Source organism: Saccharomyces kudriavzevii (assembly GCF_947243775.1).
Source record: "Saccharomyces kudriavzevii IFO 1802 strain IFO1802 genome assembly, chromosome: 2".
In the NCBI taxonomy this organism is placed as follows: domain Eukaryota; kingdom Fungi; phylum Ascomycota; class Saccharomycetes; order Saccharomycetales; family Saccharomycetaceae; genus Saccharomyces; species Saccharomyces kudriavzevii.
In genome coordinates, this window is record NC_079273.1 from 196,028 (window position 1) to 211,449 (window position 15,422).

General features: G+C 43.4%; 7 protein-coding genes across 7 annotated transcripts; 4 read left to right on the forward strand and 3 right to left on the reverse strand.

Annotated features, from left to right (window-relative positions):
- Positions 1–217: 217 nt before the first annotated feature.
- Positions 218–1,402, forward strand: FMT1 (methionyl-tRNA formyltransferase; the record flags this gene model as incomplete). The annotated part of the gene is made up of 1 exon (XM_056227803.1): positions 218–1,402. The coding sequence occupies one exon, from the start codon at positions 218–220 to the stop codon at positions 1,400–1,402; it is 1,185 nt and encodes a 394-aa protein (XP_056085987.1).
- A 321-nt stretch (positions 1,403–1,723) lies between these two features.
- SCT1 (bifunctional glycerol-3-phosphate/glycerone-phosphate O-acyltransferase SCT1) lies at positions 1,724–3,958 on the forward strand (the record flags this gene model as incomplete). The annotated part of the gene is made up of 1 exon (XM_056227814.1): positions 1,724–3,958. One exon carries the CDS (start codon positions 1,724–1,726, stop codon positions 3,956–3,958), a length of 2,235 nt encoding a protein of 744 aa, XP_056085988.1.
- A 290-nt stretch (positions 3,959–4,248) lies between these two features.
- On the reverse strand, positions 4,249–5,094 carry LAA2 (Laa2p; the record flags this gene model as incomplete). Its single annotated transcript, XM_056227826.1, has 1 exon — positions 4,249–5,094. The coding sequence occupies one exon, from the start codon at positions 5,092–5,094 to the stop codon at positions 4,249–4,251; it is 846 nt and encodes a 281-aa protein (XP_056085989.1).
- A 245-nt stretch (positions 5,095–5,339) lies between these two features.
- ALK2 (protein kinase ALK2) lies at positions 5,340–7,370 on the forward strand (the record flags this gene model as incomplete). Its single annotated transcript, XM_056227837.1, has 1 exon — positions 5,340–7,370. The coding sequence occupies one exon, from the start codon at positions 5,340–5,342 to the stop codon at positions 7,368–7,370; it is 2,031 nt and encodes a 676-aa protein (XP_056085990.1).
- A 430-nt stretch (positions 7,371–7,800) lies between these two features.
- HIR1 (Hir1p) lies at positions 7,801–10,323 on the forward strand (the record flags this gene model as incomplete). Its single annotated transcript, XM_056227848.1, has 1 exon — positions 7,801–10,323. One exon carries the CDS (start codon positions 7,801–7,803, stop codon positions 10,321–10,323), a length of 2,523 nt encoding a protein of 840 aa, XP_056085991.1.
- Positions 10,324–10,774: 451 nt separating this feature from the next.
- SLA1 (cytoskeletal protein-binding protein SLA1) lies at positions 10,775–14,419 on the reverse strand (the record flags this gene model as incomplete). Its single annotated transcript, XM_056227859.1, has 1 exon — positions 10,775–14,419. The coding sequence occupies one exon, from the start codon at positions 14,417–14,419 to the stop codon at positions 10,775–10,777; it is 3,645 nt and encodes a 1,214-aa protein (XP_056085992.1).
- A 220-nt stretch (positions 14,420–14,639) lies between these two features.
- On the reverse strand, positions 14,640–15,191 carry LDB7 (Ldb7p; the record flags this gene model as incomplete). Its single annotated transcript, XM_056227870.1, has 1 exon — positions 14,640–15,191. One exon carries the CDS (start codon positions 15,189–15,191, stop codon positions 14,640–14,642), a length of 552 nt encoding a protein of 183 aa, XP_056085993.1.
- Positions 15,192–15,422: the final 231 nt, after the last annotated feature.

Here is a 15,422-nt window from a genome sequence, read left to right on the forward strand (position 1 = left end):
TCGTTTTGTTAATCCAGGAAGTGAAAAATTATCAAAAACGTTCGGGGTAACCTCAGTTGGGAACAGAAAAAAAAAAAGAGGTGGTGCGCGCCCGTTATAGTGTGTGTACCATTGCGGTCATTATTAAAGCTAAAAGAGAGACGGAAAAACAAACAAAACAAACAAAACAAACAAACCTGACATAACGTGGTGGAAAGGTAGCACGGAGATACCATAAATGCCCGCCATGAGAAGAGTACTACTTCTTCGCGTTGTACTCGCATGTAGACGCCTTTCAAGCGACGTTTCTCGACCAGCACAGGCCTGGAACGTGCTTTTCTTTGGTAGCGATACGTTCAGCAACTTCTCATTGCAAGCGCTCAACGAGCTGCGTGGAAGTGATGGTAATGGTTGCGTTGTTGACAAGATTCAGGTCGTAACGAGGTCGCCCAAGTGGTGCGGCAGACAGAAATCCGTTTTGAAATACCCGCCGATCTTTGACTTGACCACCAAGCTGCAATTGCCACGCCCAATCACATGTGACACCAAGCAGGAAATGTTGGCGCTAAGCAAACTGACCGCCAGCCGCCCAGGGGTTCCTGGGTCCGGCGGCCCGTTCAACGCGATCATTGCGGTTTCTTTCGGGAAGCTAATCCCGGGAGACCTGATCCGCGCAGTGCCGCTGGCGTTGAACGTACACCCTTCGCTACTGCCCAGGCACAAAGGTAGCGCGCCAATCCAGCGAGCGCTGTTGGAGGGTGACTCCTTCACGGGCGTAACCATACAGACTCTGCACCCGGATCGGTTCGACCACGGCGCCGTAGTGGCGCAAACGCAACCGCTCTCCGTTGCAACGCTATTGTCCGCAGGAAGGCTTACGGACTGTGGCTCTGAAAATCTGCCCCGAAGAACGGCCATACTGATGGACCAGTTGGGCGCCAAAGGCGCCCAGATGTTGAGTCAAACGCTGCGAGAGAGGCTATACCTGCCGCAGAACCGTGTGCAAACGCCCACAGCTTACAAGGCCAGTTATGCCCGCCGCATAACAACTGAGGACAAGCGTATTGACTGGACGCGCGATTCTGCCGCCGAGCTACTTGACAAACTCGAAACGCTGGGTCCGCTGCACGCGTTCAAAGAGGCGACGACGGCGGCAAAAAAAGCAGCTCAAAAAACTGCGATGAAACGAGTGCTGTTCCACGAGTGCAGCGTGTTGGAAAACACTGGGCTGCATAACGATGAACCGGGCGCGTTCGAATACGATAAGGAACACGACTGCATCGTAGTGTGCTGCCGCGGCAGCACACTACTACGGGTGGCACGTCTCCAATTCGAAGGCTTTTCCGTCGAACGTGCTGGCCAGTTCATGGTGCGGCTGCGGAAGAGGTGCGGTACCCTGTGCGAGAAGCTAGCTTTTCTGTAACCCGGCTCCCCCCTTTTTTTTTTTTTATTTTTCATTTTTTCTTTCCCTCCCTTTGCTTCATTCTTCTTCGTCTTCTTCTCATCTCCCCACCAAGAAAAGAAGACTCTCAACAAATATGGCTGCCAAGCCCTACGCGCCATGAGAAAAAAAGAAAAGTGGCCCGCTTCTTTTTCCCAGTTAAGTTACAGTTTGTATTTACGGTTGATTTGACTGATGTGTATATTAGTGGTCGTAGTTCTCAGCAGAGGTAGGAAACCGGGAGTAGATTTAGCAAAGTAAAAAGCACAGGGGCCTTCGCACAGGGGTAAAAGTAGAACATACATGCCTGCACCAAAACTCACGGAGAAACCAGTCTCTTCCAAGAACGCACAGGAAGACACGAGTCCCACTTCCACCAAGGCCAATGGCGCCGAGGCGGCGACCGAGCAGGTGTACGTGTACAAGGAGCCTAGCGCGGCCACGAAGATGATGTACTCCATTGCCACGTGGCTGTTGTACAACATCTTTCACTGCTTCTTCAGAGAAATCAGAGGTCGGGGCAGCTTCAAAGTTCCGCAACAAGGGCCCTTGATCTTTGTTGCCGCTCCGCATGCGAACCAGTTCGTTGATCCTGTCATCCTGATGGGTGAAGTGAAGAAATCTGTCAACAGGCGTGTTTCCTTCTTGATCGCGGAGAACTCGTTGAAGCAACCCGTCATTGGCTTTCTGGCCAGCTTCTTCATGGCCATCGGCGTGGTCAGGCCCCAGGACAATTTGAAGCCGGCAAAGGGCACCATCCGTGTGGATCCAACAGACTACAAGAGAGTCATCGGCCGCGACACGCATTTCTTGACCGATTGTTTGCCCAAGGGGCTCATCGGGTTACCCAAGTCTATGGGATTTGGGGAAATCCAGTCCATAGAGAGCGACACAAGTCTAACCCTGAGGAAAGAGTTCAAAATGGTCAAACCCGAGGTCAAGAGCGCGCTACTCAACGGCACTACGTACAAATTTGCCGCCAAAGTCGATCAGTCTTGCGTTTACCACAGAGTCTTTGAGCATCTGGCCCACAACAACTGCATCGGGATCTTCCCTGAAGGTGGGTCTCACGACAGGACAGACTTGTTGCCCTTGAAGGCGGGCGTGGCAATCATGGCTCTTGGCTGCATGGAAAAGCACCCCGACGTCAACGTCAAAATCGTCCCATGCGGCATGAACTATTTCCATCCGCACAAATTCAGGTCCAGGGCGGTTGTGGAATTTGGTGACCCCATCGAAATACCGAAAGAACTAATCGCCAAGTACCACAACCCGGAAACCAACAGGGAGGCAGTGAAAGAGCTATTGGACACCATATCCAAGGGTTTACAATCCGTCACCGTTACATGTTCCGATTACGAAACTCTGATGGTGGTCCAAACGATAAGAAGACTGTACATGACCCAGTTCAGCAGCAAACTGCCATTGCCCCTGATTGTGGAAATGAACAGAAGAATGGTAAAGGGCTACGAGTTTTACAGGAACGACCCCAAGATAGTGGACTTGAGAAAGGACATAATGGCTTACAATGCCGCGCTCAGACACTATAATCTCCCTGACCATCAAGTGGAGGAGGCAAGGGTAAACTTCGCCAAAAACCTGGGACTTGTTTTCTTCAGATTGATTGGGCTCTGCATCCTCTTTTCCCTAGCTATGCCCGGTATCATTATGTTTTCGCCCGTGTTCATCTTAGCCAAGAGAATTTCTCAGAAAAAAGCTCGTACCGCATTATCCAAGTCTACAGTGAAGATAAAGGCCAACGACGTCATTGCCACATGGAAGATATTGATCGGAATGGGGTTCGCCCCCTTGCTCTACATCTTTTGGTCCGTCTTAATCACTTATTATCTCAGACATCAACCGTGGAACAAGATATATATCTTTTCTGGGTCCTACATCTCGTGTGTCATAGTCACGTACTCCGCTTTGATCGTGGGTGACATTGGCATGGACGGTTTCAAATCTTTGAGACCACTAGTCTTATCCCTGACTTCTCCAAAGGGCCTACAAAAACTGCAGAAGGATCGTGCGAGCTTGGCAGAAAGAATAATTGAGGTCGTCAATAACTTTGGAAGCGAGTTGTTCCCGGATTTCGATAGCGCCGCCCTACGCGAAGAATTTGACGTTATCGATGAAGAAGAAGAAGACAGAAAGACCTCCGAGTTGATTCGCAGGAAAATGTTAAGAAAACAAAAAATTAGAAGGCAAGAAAGAGACCCGTCATTATCCGCCACTGACGGACATGTTAATCACGATGTTTACGAACATCATAATCAGGACTCGGATGGCGTTTCATTGGTTAATAGTGACAATTCTCTCTCTAATATTCCACTGTTCTCCTCTACCTTCCATCGTAAATCAGAGTCCTCTTTGACTTCAACATCTGTTGCACCTTCCTCTTCATCAGAATTCGAGCTAGAAGACGAAAGCTTGGAAGAGAAAAACGGGTTGGCAAGCAAAATTGCACAAGCAGTCATGAACAGAAGGATTGGCGAAAATGCCGCGAGGGAAGAAGATGAAAGAGACGAAGACACGTAGTCGCCATTTATCCGCACCGGTGAATAGAACGATGACTAAGACTGTCACCACACTATATTGTAATAATCCCATATTATCGATCATTGGGAAATTGTAAATATAAATACTCAATGTTTATGTATATCCCTCATTTAGGCCCTTTATACTTCCTGTAAACTGATTGTATATTTGTATATTGTTAAAATATTTAACTCCTCTTTACGAATCATCGAAATTGTCCCTCATGCTACCGAGAAGGAACACTCCAGGTTTGAATAGCGAGGTCTTCGCCTGCTGCGCTGAAACAAAAATTAGTATCCAACCCAGCTAAACCTTTTCTTTTTGTTTCGCCTCTTGTTATACAGCGCTATTTCATCTCTCTGTAATCTTTGAGTGTGTCCCGTCAAGTTCGTTACAACATTTTCAAAGGTTGTCTTATCCCTAAGAAGGTCCTGTTGTTTTTTCTTCAGACATTTTGATCTACTTACAAGAAAGTCAATAGATTGACACAACGCGTCATGGTATTGGCGTAAGGATTCTTCATCCATATCAGTGAATATGGCGGCAAGCAATTGCGGTATACGTTGCTCTTGTTCACGCTCTTCTTCAATTTTAAGAGATTTCAAAGTCATTGGCGGCGTGTAGTCGATTTTGAAATTGTCCCTCAAGAACAATCCAGTGGCCGTTTGTTCATTTCTTTCCACTATGTCGCATATCCTCTTAAACAGTTCATCATTTAGTGGCTCTTCCTGCCTCTTTCGACCAGCATCTTCAGAGCCATCAGGATCAGATATTCTCAAGATGTGCAGCAAGTTTCTCCGTATATGAGACTTATTCCATATGAATGGCTGTAACACGGGATCTAATTGTATGAGTTGTTCATAAATTACATGGGGCCGCTCATCTTCGATCAACTTACTCAGCTTAAAACAATCGTCCTTTGCTGTTCCTTCTCCCATATTGCATTCACCCACATCTGGCAGTATCTCATTCAGGCAGTTATCTACCACGGATTCGGAAGATATTGCGACAGCAGAATCCTGGTCATAGAGGTCGTTTTCCACTGAAGCATCCGAAAAATTTCCAAAATCATCACTAGAATCACTTTCGGCGTCAGATCCCTTTACGGTAGGCTTTGTTTGATCTCCATCACTCATTGTCCACGTTTTGAAAGGGGTGGCTTCTTCTTTCCTCCTCCACCTTAAATGCTGATTGGTGTCTTACGCCTAACGTGGTTCTTTTTTTTTTTTTTTTTTGATGGCAATTCGCGAAACTTTCTGTAGCCTCTTCTCTTCTCGAAAAGCGAAAAAAGTAAATAATAGAACGCTACTGGTCTTGACATAAACAGTCCACCTGCCTACAAAATCGATCATCGCACATATACGCTGTCTAATAGTGGAGTATGAATTTTGATGCACCTGCAGATCAGCATATGTCTGACAGAAGGTATTTTGCCCTCGAAGTGGCAGAAAGTGATGATGCTGCTAGCTCCTTGACTTCCTCATCCATGGGCAGTCCAGGAAGAAGGGTTGGCAAGATTGCTTCATATAAGAATTCAGTAGAAGATGAGAATCAGTGGTATTTTGCTTCCTCACATTCTCCAATGTCAAAAACGCGTCCCGTGGGTAGAACAACCGAAAACGATGATATCCATGGTAAGAGATCTTCTACTGGTTCATCTCTTAAGCAACTCTTCAACAAGATCGATATCAATGATAGTGCTCACTCTTCAAACAAAGAAAATGTATCTCAAGCAATGTTATCAGAAAATAGACTACCCTCTCCTGCTAAGAGATTGTCGAAACAAAGTCACTCAAAGGTAAATAATTCCAAGTTTCGTGTGCCATTGAGGCCCATTTCAAATCAATCAACTTTATCAAGGGATGAAGGGATTAAAGATTTTAGTTCGCTAAAGTTTCGGGGCGGTGATGGCTCCAAATGCAGAAATATAAACAGTGACAAGAGATTCAGTTCCCATGTTCATTCACCCAGTGTGAACTCAATTGATTCATTCGCTTCCAATGCGTCTTCATCAAAATGGAAGTTCTGGAAGAACGATAACCTGTTGTCCAGATCTTCGTCTTCGAGATCAGTGAATGAACAAGCTCTTAATTCTGTACAATCAAAGCCAATTAATCCGTTGCAAAAAAAATCATCAATTTCAAGTTTTCATAACTCAATTTTTGGCGGAGGTAACCACACAGAGAAGAAGAGAAATTCTGGATTCATTATGCCTGATCGTCAGAGCACAAAGGAATTAAACCATAAACACTCATCATCAAGCCTTTCCTTTAGAAGTTTGAAGCACAAAACGTCACATTCTTCTCTAAACAAACTTAAGATAAGGCGCAAAGGGAACACACAAGAATCGAATAATCAAACCAAACCAGCTTGCCAGATCTCATTACCAGTCCCAGATCAAGTGTCGAAAGACAAGATCCAACTGAAATTGAAAAACTCGACCTCATTGGCGTCCCTATCATCGGAAGTTACTCCGATAAATACTTTGGACTATAATGATTCGATTTTACAGCAAATATTGCAACTTTGTGACGTAAAGTATATCTTACGTGATTCCTTTGAAGCTCAATCATTAAATCTGTTTATGTTGAATGCTAAATCAGTTCAGTTATCCCATAATCTTTGGCAAACTTATCATAGCGATACCCAAACTTCCGTCATTTGCAAGAAAATTTATCTTGGTGCCTTAAGTGATCTGACTACTTCAAACTTGATATCTCTACATGAATTAAAATCACTACGCCTTTTACAAGGAACCAGTGGTGTTGCTCATTTATTGCAGGCTTATGTGATGCCCTCAGATCAGGGTAGTGGTGGCGAAGACCTGGCGTTATACTTATTTTTTAAAAATCATGGGACTCCCTTGTCTGGATGTTCCAACATCAATTATTGTCAAGCATTGTCCATTTTCTGGCAGTGCGCTAGCATTCTATATGTCGCTGAATCTAAATTTCAGTTCGAACACAGAAATCTGACTCTGGATCATATTTTGATAGATTCTAAGGGAAATGTTACTTTAATTGATCTGAAATGCTGCCGTTTCTCAAGCACGGGAACCAATAAAACCTCCTATACGAGATTAGATCACCATTTCTTCTTTCAAGGGAGAGGTAATCTACAGTTCGAGATATATGAATCGATGAGAAGTTTGCTACCTCAACCGGCGTCCTGGTGTACATCTGAACCAAGGACGAACATATTGTGGTTGTATTATATCAGCGTTAACCTACTAAATATGGGCAAAAAAGATTTGAGCACCCATGCTTTTAGTCATGAAGAAAGCATTTTAGTCAAATTGACACGCTTACTTGATCCTGTTCGAAAACATTCCAAGAAAATTTTCAAGAAAAGGGAATGTGCTATAAGAACTTGTGGTGATCTATTATCTTCGAAGCAAGAAATAATGCAATAAGGACATTTTCATAGCAAGGTTCAAGCTTTTGTACCTTCTTTAATGATGTGTTAGTGAAAATGATATATATATATATATGTATACAAATTTGTAATGAAAAAAGAGAAATCGAAAACATAACACTACTGCCCTTCCCGAGTACCTTTGTCCTACTATTGAAGCACCAAGCGTATTCTTCAATAACGTTCCTCAGAAAAATCTGGAACACTTGCACTGTCATTTTCTGGGAACCATTATTTTTGACTGCTTTTTCGAGCCGGTTGTTTTGTCATAGTCAACATTCAATAATCATCTCGCATGGAAACAAAAATAAAATAAGGTCGATGGACAAGTATTTTAATTAGTAACAACAGGTGGTATTGGTAGACACTCATAGAATTACCACACTTTGTCAAGAAGGCATAAGAAGGCATCATTTATTGGAGCAAACATGAAAGTGATAAAGTTTCCTTGGTTGGCTCATCGAGAAGAATCGCGGAAGTATGAAATATACACGGTTGATGTTAGCCCTGATGGGAAGAGACTGGCCACTGGAGGATTGGATGGTAAGATTAGGATATGGTCTGTGGATACCATTTTGCATTGTATGAACTTGGAAGCAGCCACTCCTGAGATACCGCTTCCACAAGATTTACAGATGCCATTATGCAGTATTAGTAGGCATACCGGCTCCATAACATGTGTTAAATTTTCGCCGGATGGAAAATACCTAGCTAGTGGTTCTGATGATCGAATCTTGCTGATTTGGGCTCTTGACGAAGAGCAAGGCTCACAACCTACCTTTGGCTCCGAGCATGAGAAGGAACATTGGACAGTTCGTAAGAGATTGGTTGCACATGATAACGATATACAGGACATTTGTTGGGCACCAGATTCAAGCATACTAGTGACGGTTGGCTTAGATAGGTCTGTCATAATCTGGAACGGTTCTACCTTCGAAAAATTAAAGAGATTTGACGTACATCAATCCTTAGTCAAAGGTGTTGTTTTTGATCCTGCTAATAAGTACTTCGCTACCACATCCGATGATAGAACCATGAAGATATTTAGGTATCATAAGACAGGAGATGTTTCTTTTACAATAGAACATATAATTACTGAGCCGTTCAAAGAATCACCTTTGACAACATACTTTAGAAGGCCATCGTGGTCTCCAGACGGACAACACATCGCGGTTCCCAATGCTACCAACGGACCAGTTAGTTCTGTGGCAATTGTAAATAGGGGAAGTTGGGATACAAGTGTTAGCCTGATTGGGCATGATGCACCTACAGAAGTTGCAAGGTTTAATCCTAGGTTGTTTGAGAGAGGTGATTGTGATAAAGAAAGAAAGACTGCTAACACAGACAATGGCCTGGTAGAACAAAATAATGATGAAACTCATCAATTTGACAAGAATATTGACTCTGTTGTGGCAACCGCCGGACAAGATAAATCACTGGCCGTTTGGAGTACCAGCAGGCCTAGGCCCATATTTGTTGCATTCGATATTGCAAACAAATCAATTACTGATATGTCTTGGAATCCGGATGGCACCTTATTATTTGTTGCCTCATTGGATTCTTCAGTCACTTTATTTCGATTTGAAAATAATGAGTTGGGTAAGCCAATTCCTCTGGAAAAAAATATGGAACAGTTGTATAGGTATGGCGTCGACAAGGACTCATTGGATTTCCCGGAAAGTATTAATCAATTGTTACTGGAAGATCAAACCAAATCGCTCAAAAAGACAAAACTTACAGTGCCAATACCATGTGAAGAAACACCTAAGCTTGCGAGCAATCCAATTCCAAATCAAAAAAATAGCAGAGATACCCCTGCGTCTAAAAGCGAGCATATAAATATCTTGATACCAAAGAGGAGAAAAGACGCTAAACTGAATAAAGCCATAACTCTCAAAAGTGGTAAGAAGCGTGTGGCTCCGACACTAATATCTACATCATCATCTTCCCCCTTTTCCAATGCAATCAAAAACCCTGAATTGGATAACAAGAAGATTGAAAATAACCTGAGAGCGGCAACCAAGGCAATCAACAGCAAAAAGTTATTGTCAAATGTCCCAGAGGGCATTGAAAATAAAATAAGTGTCTCATCATTTCCACTGCCGAGATTGGGCATCCACTCTTTAATTATGGGTACAAAAGAAAGGGTTACAAGGAAAATCTCGGAATCGGAACTGGATAATGATGGCCCAGATAATACGAGTAACAAGAACACAGATGGAACAAACGACAGTATTGATGAAATCACGATCGTTTCAGAAGATGAAAATGACTTTCATAGGATGACTTTGAATGCTAAGTTAACACAAGAGAAGATATGGAGCGAAGAGCCCACAGCGCGTTATCTTTCGCAGTCTGACGTGATACCAGACACTGACGTTGTCGTTCTTGAAGAGGGTGACTTGGATCACATATCTGTTTTAGAAATAAGAAATGGCGTAGAGAGATCCATACAATTTGATTCTGAGGCACTTCTGGATAATCCTACCAGAATATTAGGATATCAAGAGGGTAAAAGAACCATCGAAACCTTTATCCCAGAAGTCATCATCTGTGCTATAGGATCAAAAGTTTGTAAATGCTGGTGTTTGGCCTCAGCTAATGGTTCCATATATATATTATCGTACAATGGACAGCAAAAAATACCAAAGATCAGCCTGGGCCACAAGGTTATCAAGATGGTAACATCCAGCAAATACCTTATTGTTTTAACTGAAAGAGGGTTATTCTTTGCATGGAATTTATTAGAACTAAAATCAGTGCTGCGGAATGTACCCATTTTGCCAATCCTGAATGGTCAACCAACCCAAGGAAACAAAGTGAGAATCAACAAAGTTATAAAGCGCTTTCACTTAGACGACTCTAACTGTGATTTGTTTTTAGAAATTGATGATCCTAAAAGTATGTATAAATGGACCAAAGACCTCGGTTGTTGGTCCCTTTATAAGTAGTAGCTTCCTATACTCTGCAATTTTCAGCAATTGTTTTTCGGGCCACCTCTGGACTATTGTATTAGTCTATGAATACTAATATAATCTTAGCATACTTTGTCCTATCGCCATCAAAGATGAAGCTCTGCAACAGTGGATTCTGAGTGAGCAAATAAAGCATTTTAGTCTCTACTAACTTATTTGATATCAACCAGAATGATTTATGTTTCTTTTGGTCTGTCAGCAGTTAATTGGAAAAACAGTGTAGATTTCATCATGTCAATTTTGGTACAGTAATAAAAGGTTAATCAGACTGGAAACGGTTATATTAAAATTAGTAAAGTACATATATAACTACTTTATATAAAAGGGAGATTTTTCACTTTCATGATTATGGGCACAAATTTATACGGAACTATCTCCTTTAGTTTATTATTATTATTTACCTTTAAAATTCTTACAATGTAGTGCTTTAGAATCCAAAGGGATTTGATGCAGTAGCATTAAATATGTTTGCTTGTCTTGATTGTTGGGGGCCATTACCAAACCCAAATCCAGTAGGCTGGTTCTGCAATGCTTGTTGTTGTGGTTGTTGCATAGCACCTCCGGTGTTAAACGTACTCATGATTTGTGGTTGCTGCATAGCACCACCAGTATTGAAGGTATTCATAATCTGTGGCTGCTGTTGTTGAAGAATACCTCCAGTGTTGAAAGTATTCATGGCTCCGCCAGTTAACTGGTTCTGGTTTAAAGGTGCAATACCTCCTGTTCTTTGCAAGGTTAAACCGAACTGGGATTGTGGTCGGAATCCGCCGGTGATTTGAGGTTGAGTGTTGAATGAAGTCTGAGGAATCATGGCACCACCTGTGTTGAAAGTGTTTAAGGCACCACCAGTCCTTTGTAAAGGCATCACTGCCCCCGCGGCATTTTGTGGCAGGGAATTGAAAGATGTTTGAGGCATCATAGCGCTTCCCGTATTTTGAGGTTGGGCAATTATTGCGCCCCCTGTTAGTTGTTGCGAAACGCCAAATGATGTTTGGGGCATCATAGCTCCACCCGTAATTTGAGGTTGTGGCATCATAGCTCCACCCATGATTTGAGGTTGTGGCATCATAGCTCCACCCATGATTTGAGGTTGGGGCATCATAGCTCCACCAGTTATTTGTAAAGATGGCATTGAGATACCAGTATTGGCAGAAATTAAGCCATTAGCCGTTTTTTGCACGGGCAATATTGAACCTGTTGGAAATTGCTGTTGCGCCTGAATATTGAATGAAGTTTGCGGAAATTGTCCACCCCCTGTAGTGGCAATTGGTATTAGACCGCCTCCTGTCTTCTGTAGAGGTAAGACGGTGGGTGTTGCGCCAAATGTAGTTTGTGGCATCATAGCGCCGCCAGTGTTAGAAATGGCGATTAATCCATTGTTCGTCTTTTGAACAGGTAAGATACCACCAGTGGCTTGTGATTGCATACCAAAAGTAGTTTGTGGCATGACGAAACCACCGGTTCTTTGCATTGGTAGCATAGCACCCCCAGTATACATTGGCATCATCACGAAACCAGTAGATAATGGTAGAAAGTTATTACCACCAGTCTTGAATGGATCCAAGGGAGCAGGAGCGGAAGCAGTAGCAGCAGGAGTACCGCCAGTCTTCACAGGTTCCAATTCCTTTAAGTTTGGTTCAGGCGTTGTAGTAGAAGTCTTTTTAGGTTCCAGCGGCTGCAGGTCTAATAAATCTTGCATGGAACCAGTAAATTCTGATTTTTTAGAGAGTAAATTAGATTCCGATTTGGAAGCCGGCTTGACAGTCCAAGCATCATCAGTCTCTGAAGAGGCGGAGGGAGTGGGGGCAGTCGCTTGCGGTAACAGCTGTTGAGGCAATGGAGTCTCTGCGCCTGTGGCTGCGTTCAACGAACCATCTGGTTGTGAAAACATATTTCCCGTCGCGTTTGTTGGGATGGTTGAATTATTTTCTCTTCCGAATTTCTTATCAAGATATTTCATTACTCTAACAATATCACCTTCACGCAGACCTAAAGTTCTTAGCATTGAGTTATTGATATCAGACGTCATATCCTCAGTAATTTGCTCCCTATCAAAATTTATTGTGTACCTTTGACAATTGCTAACATCTACGCCGCAGTTCAAAAAAAATTCAAACCAGTCATATTTGTTACCGTTACTGTTGTTGTTGCCGTTTTCGGTGCTTGGTATGGAAGTCATGTTGGAAGCGGAAGCAGTAGAAGTTGGTCTTGGTGGTTTTATTGGGGGTAATTCTTTTTCTTGCAACCTTGATCTTTCTTCGTCTAATAGTTCTCTAGCTTTCTTCAACTCATACAATTCACGTTCTTTCAATCTTCTATCCCGTTCCTTTTCTTCTTGTTCCTTTAGTCTTCTTCTCCTTTCTCTTTCAGAGTCTCTTGAATCGGTGCCGTGAGAGGAAGAGCCATCGCTAACCTTAAACTTTTCCAAAGAAAAACCGGTAATTTTCTCCACATACGCTAAATCTTCATTAGATAGTTTATCAGCGGCAACAGCAATCTTGACACCATTGGCTTTGTGTAAATGGATTTTACCCTTGGCACATCCAATAAACTCGGCATCCACCTTGAAAGTACCACTTCTATCGACCCATAAGCGCGATTTCTTTGGATTGGGGAAATCCTTAGCATTTGTTGAGCCTTTCTTATGTGAGGACAATGAACTTTTCCTCGATCTTTTACCGACAGTGCTATTGGTAGCATCGTTTTGAGATTCATCGTCCTTCCAACTGGCACTGGCGGTAGCATTGGATTTGGACCTCGATCTTGATCTTGACCTAGATGGAGATTTGGTGAAGTTTTTCTTGATAGATTTGATTATGCCGCTAGCTGTAGATTCGGTATGTTTCTTGTCACGAACAGGTTCGATAAATTGTGCAGGAACGAGACCACTCTTTCCTGAGTCCACCAGTTGACACATCCACCAGTCTTTAGATTTTTTAGCATCCAGAATATAAACTTTATCGCCTGACTTTACGGTTAATTCGTCTTGAGATTCAGCCATGAAATTGTATTGCACGATGCCTCTTTTTTTGGATTTGGACGCCATCTCAACTTCTTTTAAGCCGGGATCACGAGAAGCTCCTTTATACTCGCCAATGATGTTCATGATCTCTTCACACGTATTGTTGTTACCGGTATGTAGTTCGAGACTTCTATATGGATCAACAAACTCCAAGAACATGTGTTTCTTTTCGTTATCGTACGAGACCAATTTATCGATTGACCATTCGTGAGGAGCGCCCTTTTGAGGAATGAAGTTTATTTTGTTGTTGCCAATTGATAGCTTGGCCTTTTTCTTCTTTCTGCCTTCGATTTCAGTGACATTCCAAGAGTGGTACTCTGTGTTGTAATCATGATTTCCGACACTGTTATCGTTGCTGTTATAGTAGAAATCGTCTTCTTCTTCTTCTTCTTCTCCGTTGTCATTGCCCCCATCACTATGCGATAGTCGACTACGGGATCGGATGGCTGTAGCAGTAGTTTCAGTCATTTCAGTAGTAGTTGTTGGTCTTGCGGGCATGGCAGGAGGAGGACCCTCCTCCTCCTGCTCCTCCGCTGGAACTTGGTCTTGTTTACTTTGTAGAACGTGAGCTCTATCACTATGTTGAGGTGGTGGTAAAAAGCTGCCAGGTAGAGCAGGAGCAGCGCCTGCGGCCTGTTCCTGCTTAGGAGCGGCTACTTCTTCTGGCTCGACGTAGTTGCCTGGTATGAAACCAAATTCGTTAGATACGGTAGACTTTACCAAGAGCCAGTCCACGTCTTTGTCGTCGAGTACATCAAAAACGTCATTTTCATGGAACGTCAATTCTTCATCCGCATTCTGCACCTGCTCATAATCATAAATGGCTCTCACCTTCTTCAAAATGGGGGCTTCTTCGATATAAGTGGAGGGTACTAGACCCACAGGTTCTTCGCTGTCAGAGCCAATCACTCTTTTTTTTACTGTCCACCAATCGTCAACATCAGATTTGTGTAACAGGTACAACAGATCATCTTCCTCGATAGCCAGCTCTTCTGGCGTCTGCGGCTCATAGGCATAGATGGCCCTATAGATGCCCAGAAACACGGTCATACTCTAGCTGTTTTTTGTATAGTACACTGTGTCGCTTTGGCTGTGTCACAATGTCTCATCTGTTATAACTGCAATAGATAATAGATAATATTTATATATATCCTACATATTCTTTCTTTTTCGTCTCATGTATATTGTATTTCCCGCCTGGGTGGAAGGAAGCCCCTTTTAGGAAGCAATATGATCACTTTCCACGAAGGTCGGTCCTCCTCTATAACAACTAGCTGGTTTGATCCACGCAGACATGTTCTTTTATCTGAGATCGTCTTTGGGGTCCTGAAAACCGCGATTGACACCGCTTGCATATCATCACTTTCCTTTTCCTTTTGAGATCGTTGTCCTTGGGGCTGTCTATGTGCGACTGGAACGGTAGGGACAACTGGCCTGCTCCGGCAAGAAACACGTCGTGTGTCTCGAGAGCAGCCTTGCATTCCAACGTACGATGGAAATGGTGCGCGAAATCGACGCTCGAGAGAGCCTCCAGCTGCTGCCGAGGCACGTAGCTGCCCAGCAGCGAGTGCCCGACCTCATATTCCACCTGTGCCGCATCAGCAAGTGACACTTTTCCACCTAGGTAACCGTGCACGGCCACCCTCTTGGGTTTGGACACCTTTCCCTCGCTGATCTCTCTATCCCTCGCGCTTTCATTGGCACTACTACATTGTTGCGTCAGTTGCTGCAGCTCCGCTGCAGTAAACACTACCTGTGGTGACTTTTCGAGCGCAGAGAGCCCTGCGAGCACAGCGTAGTATCCCATATTGCTTCCATTCATTCTTTGCTGCCCTTCTATGCTATTGTGTTGTGCTGAACTGCCATATACAGCCACTATTTCCATAGCAAATGCGTTCGAATCTTCATTTTCTTCCAGAATAGAAGGCTCTGCCGTCCTTCCACGGAGCCGTTTTCTGCCGCTCGGACTTTCCGCGGAATAATAACCGCACTATTACTATGAGTCTTAGAATGCGACTATATATATACATGTACTTGATTCTAATATCTTGTA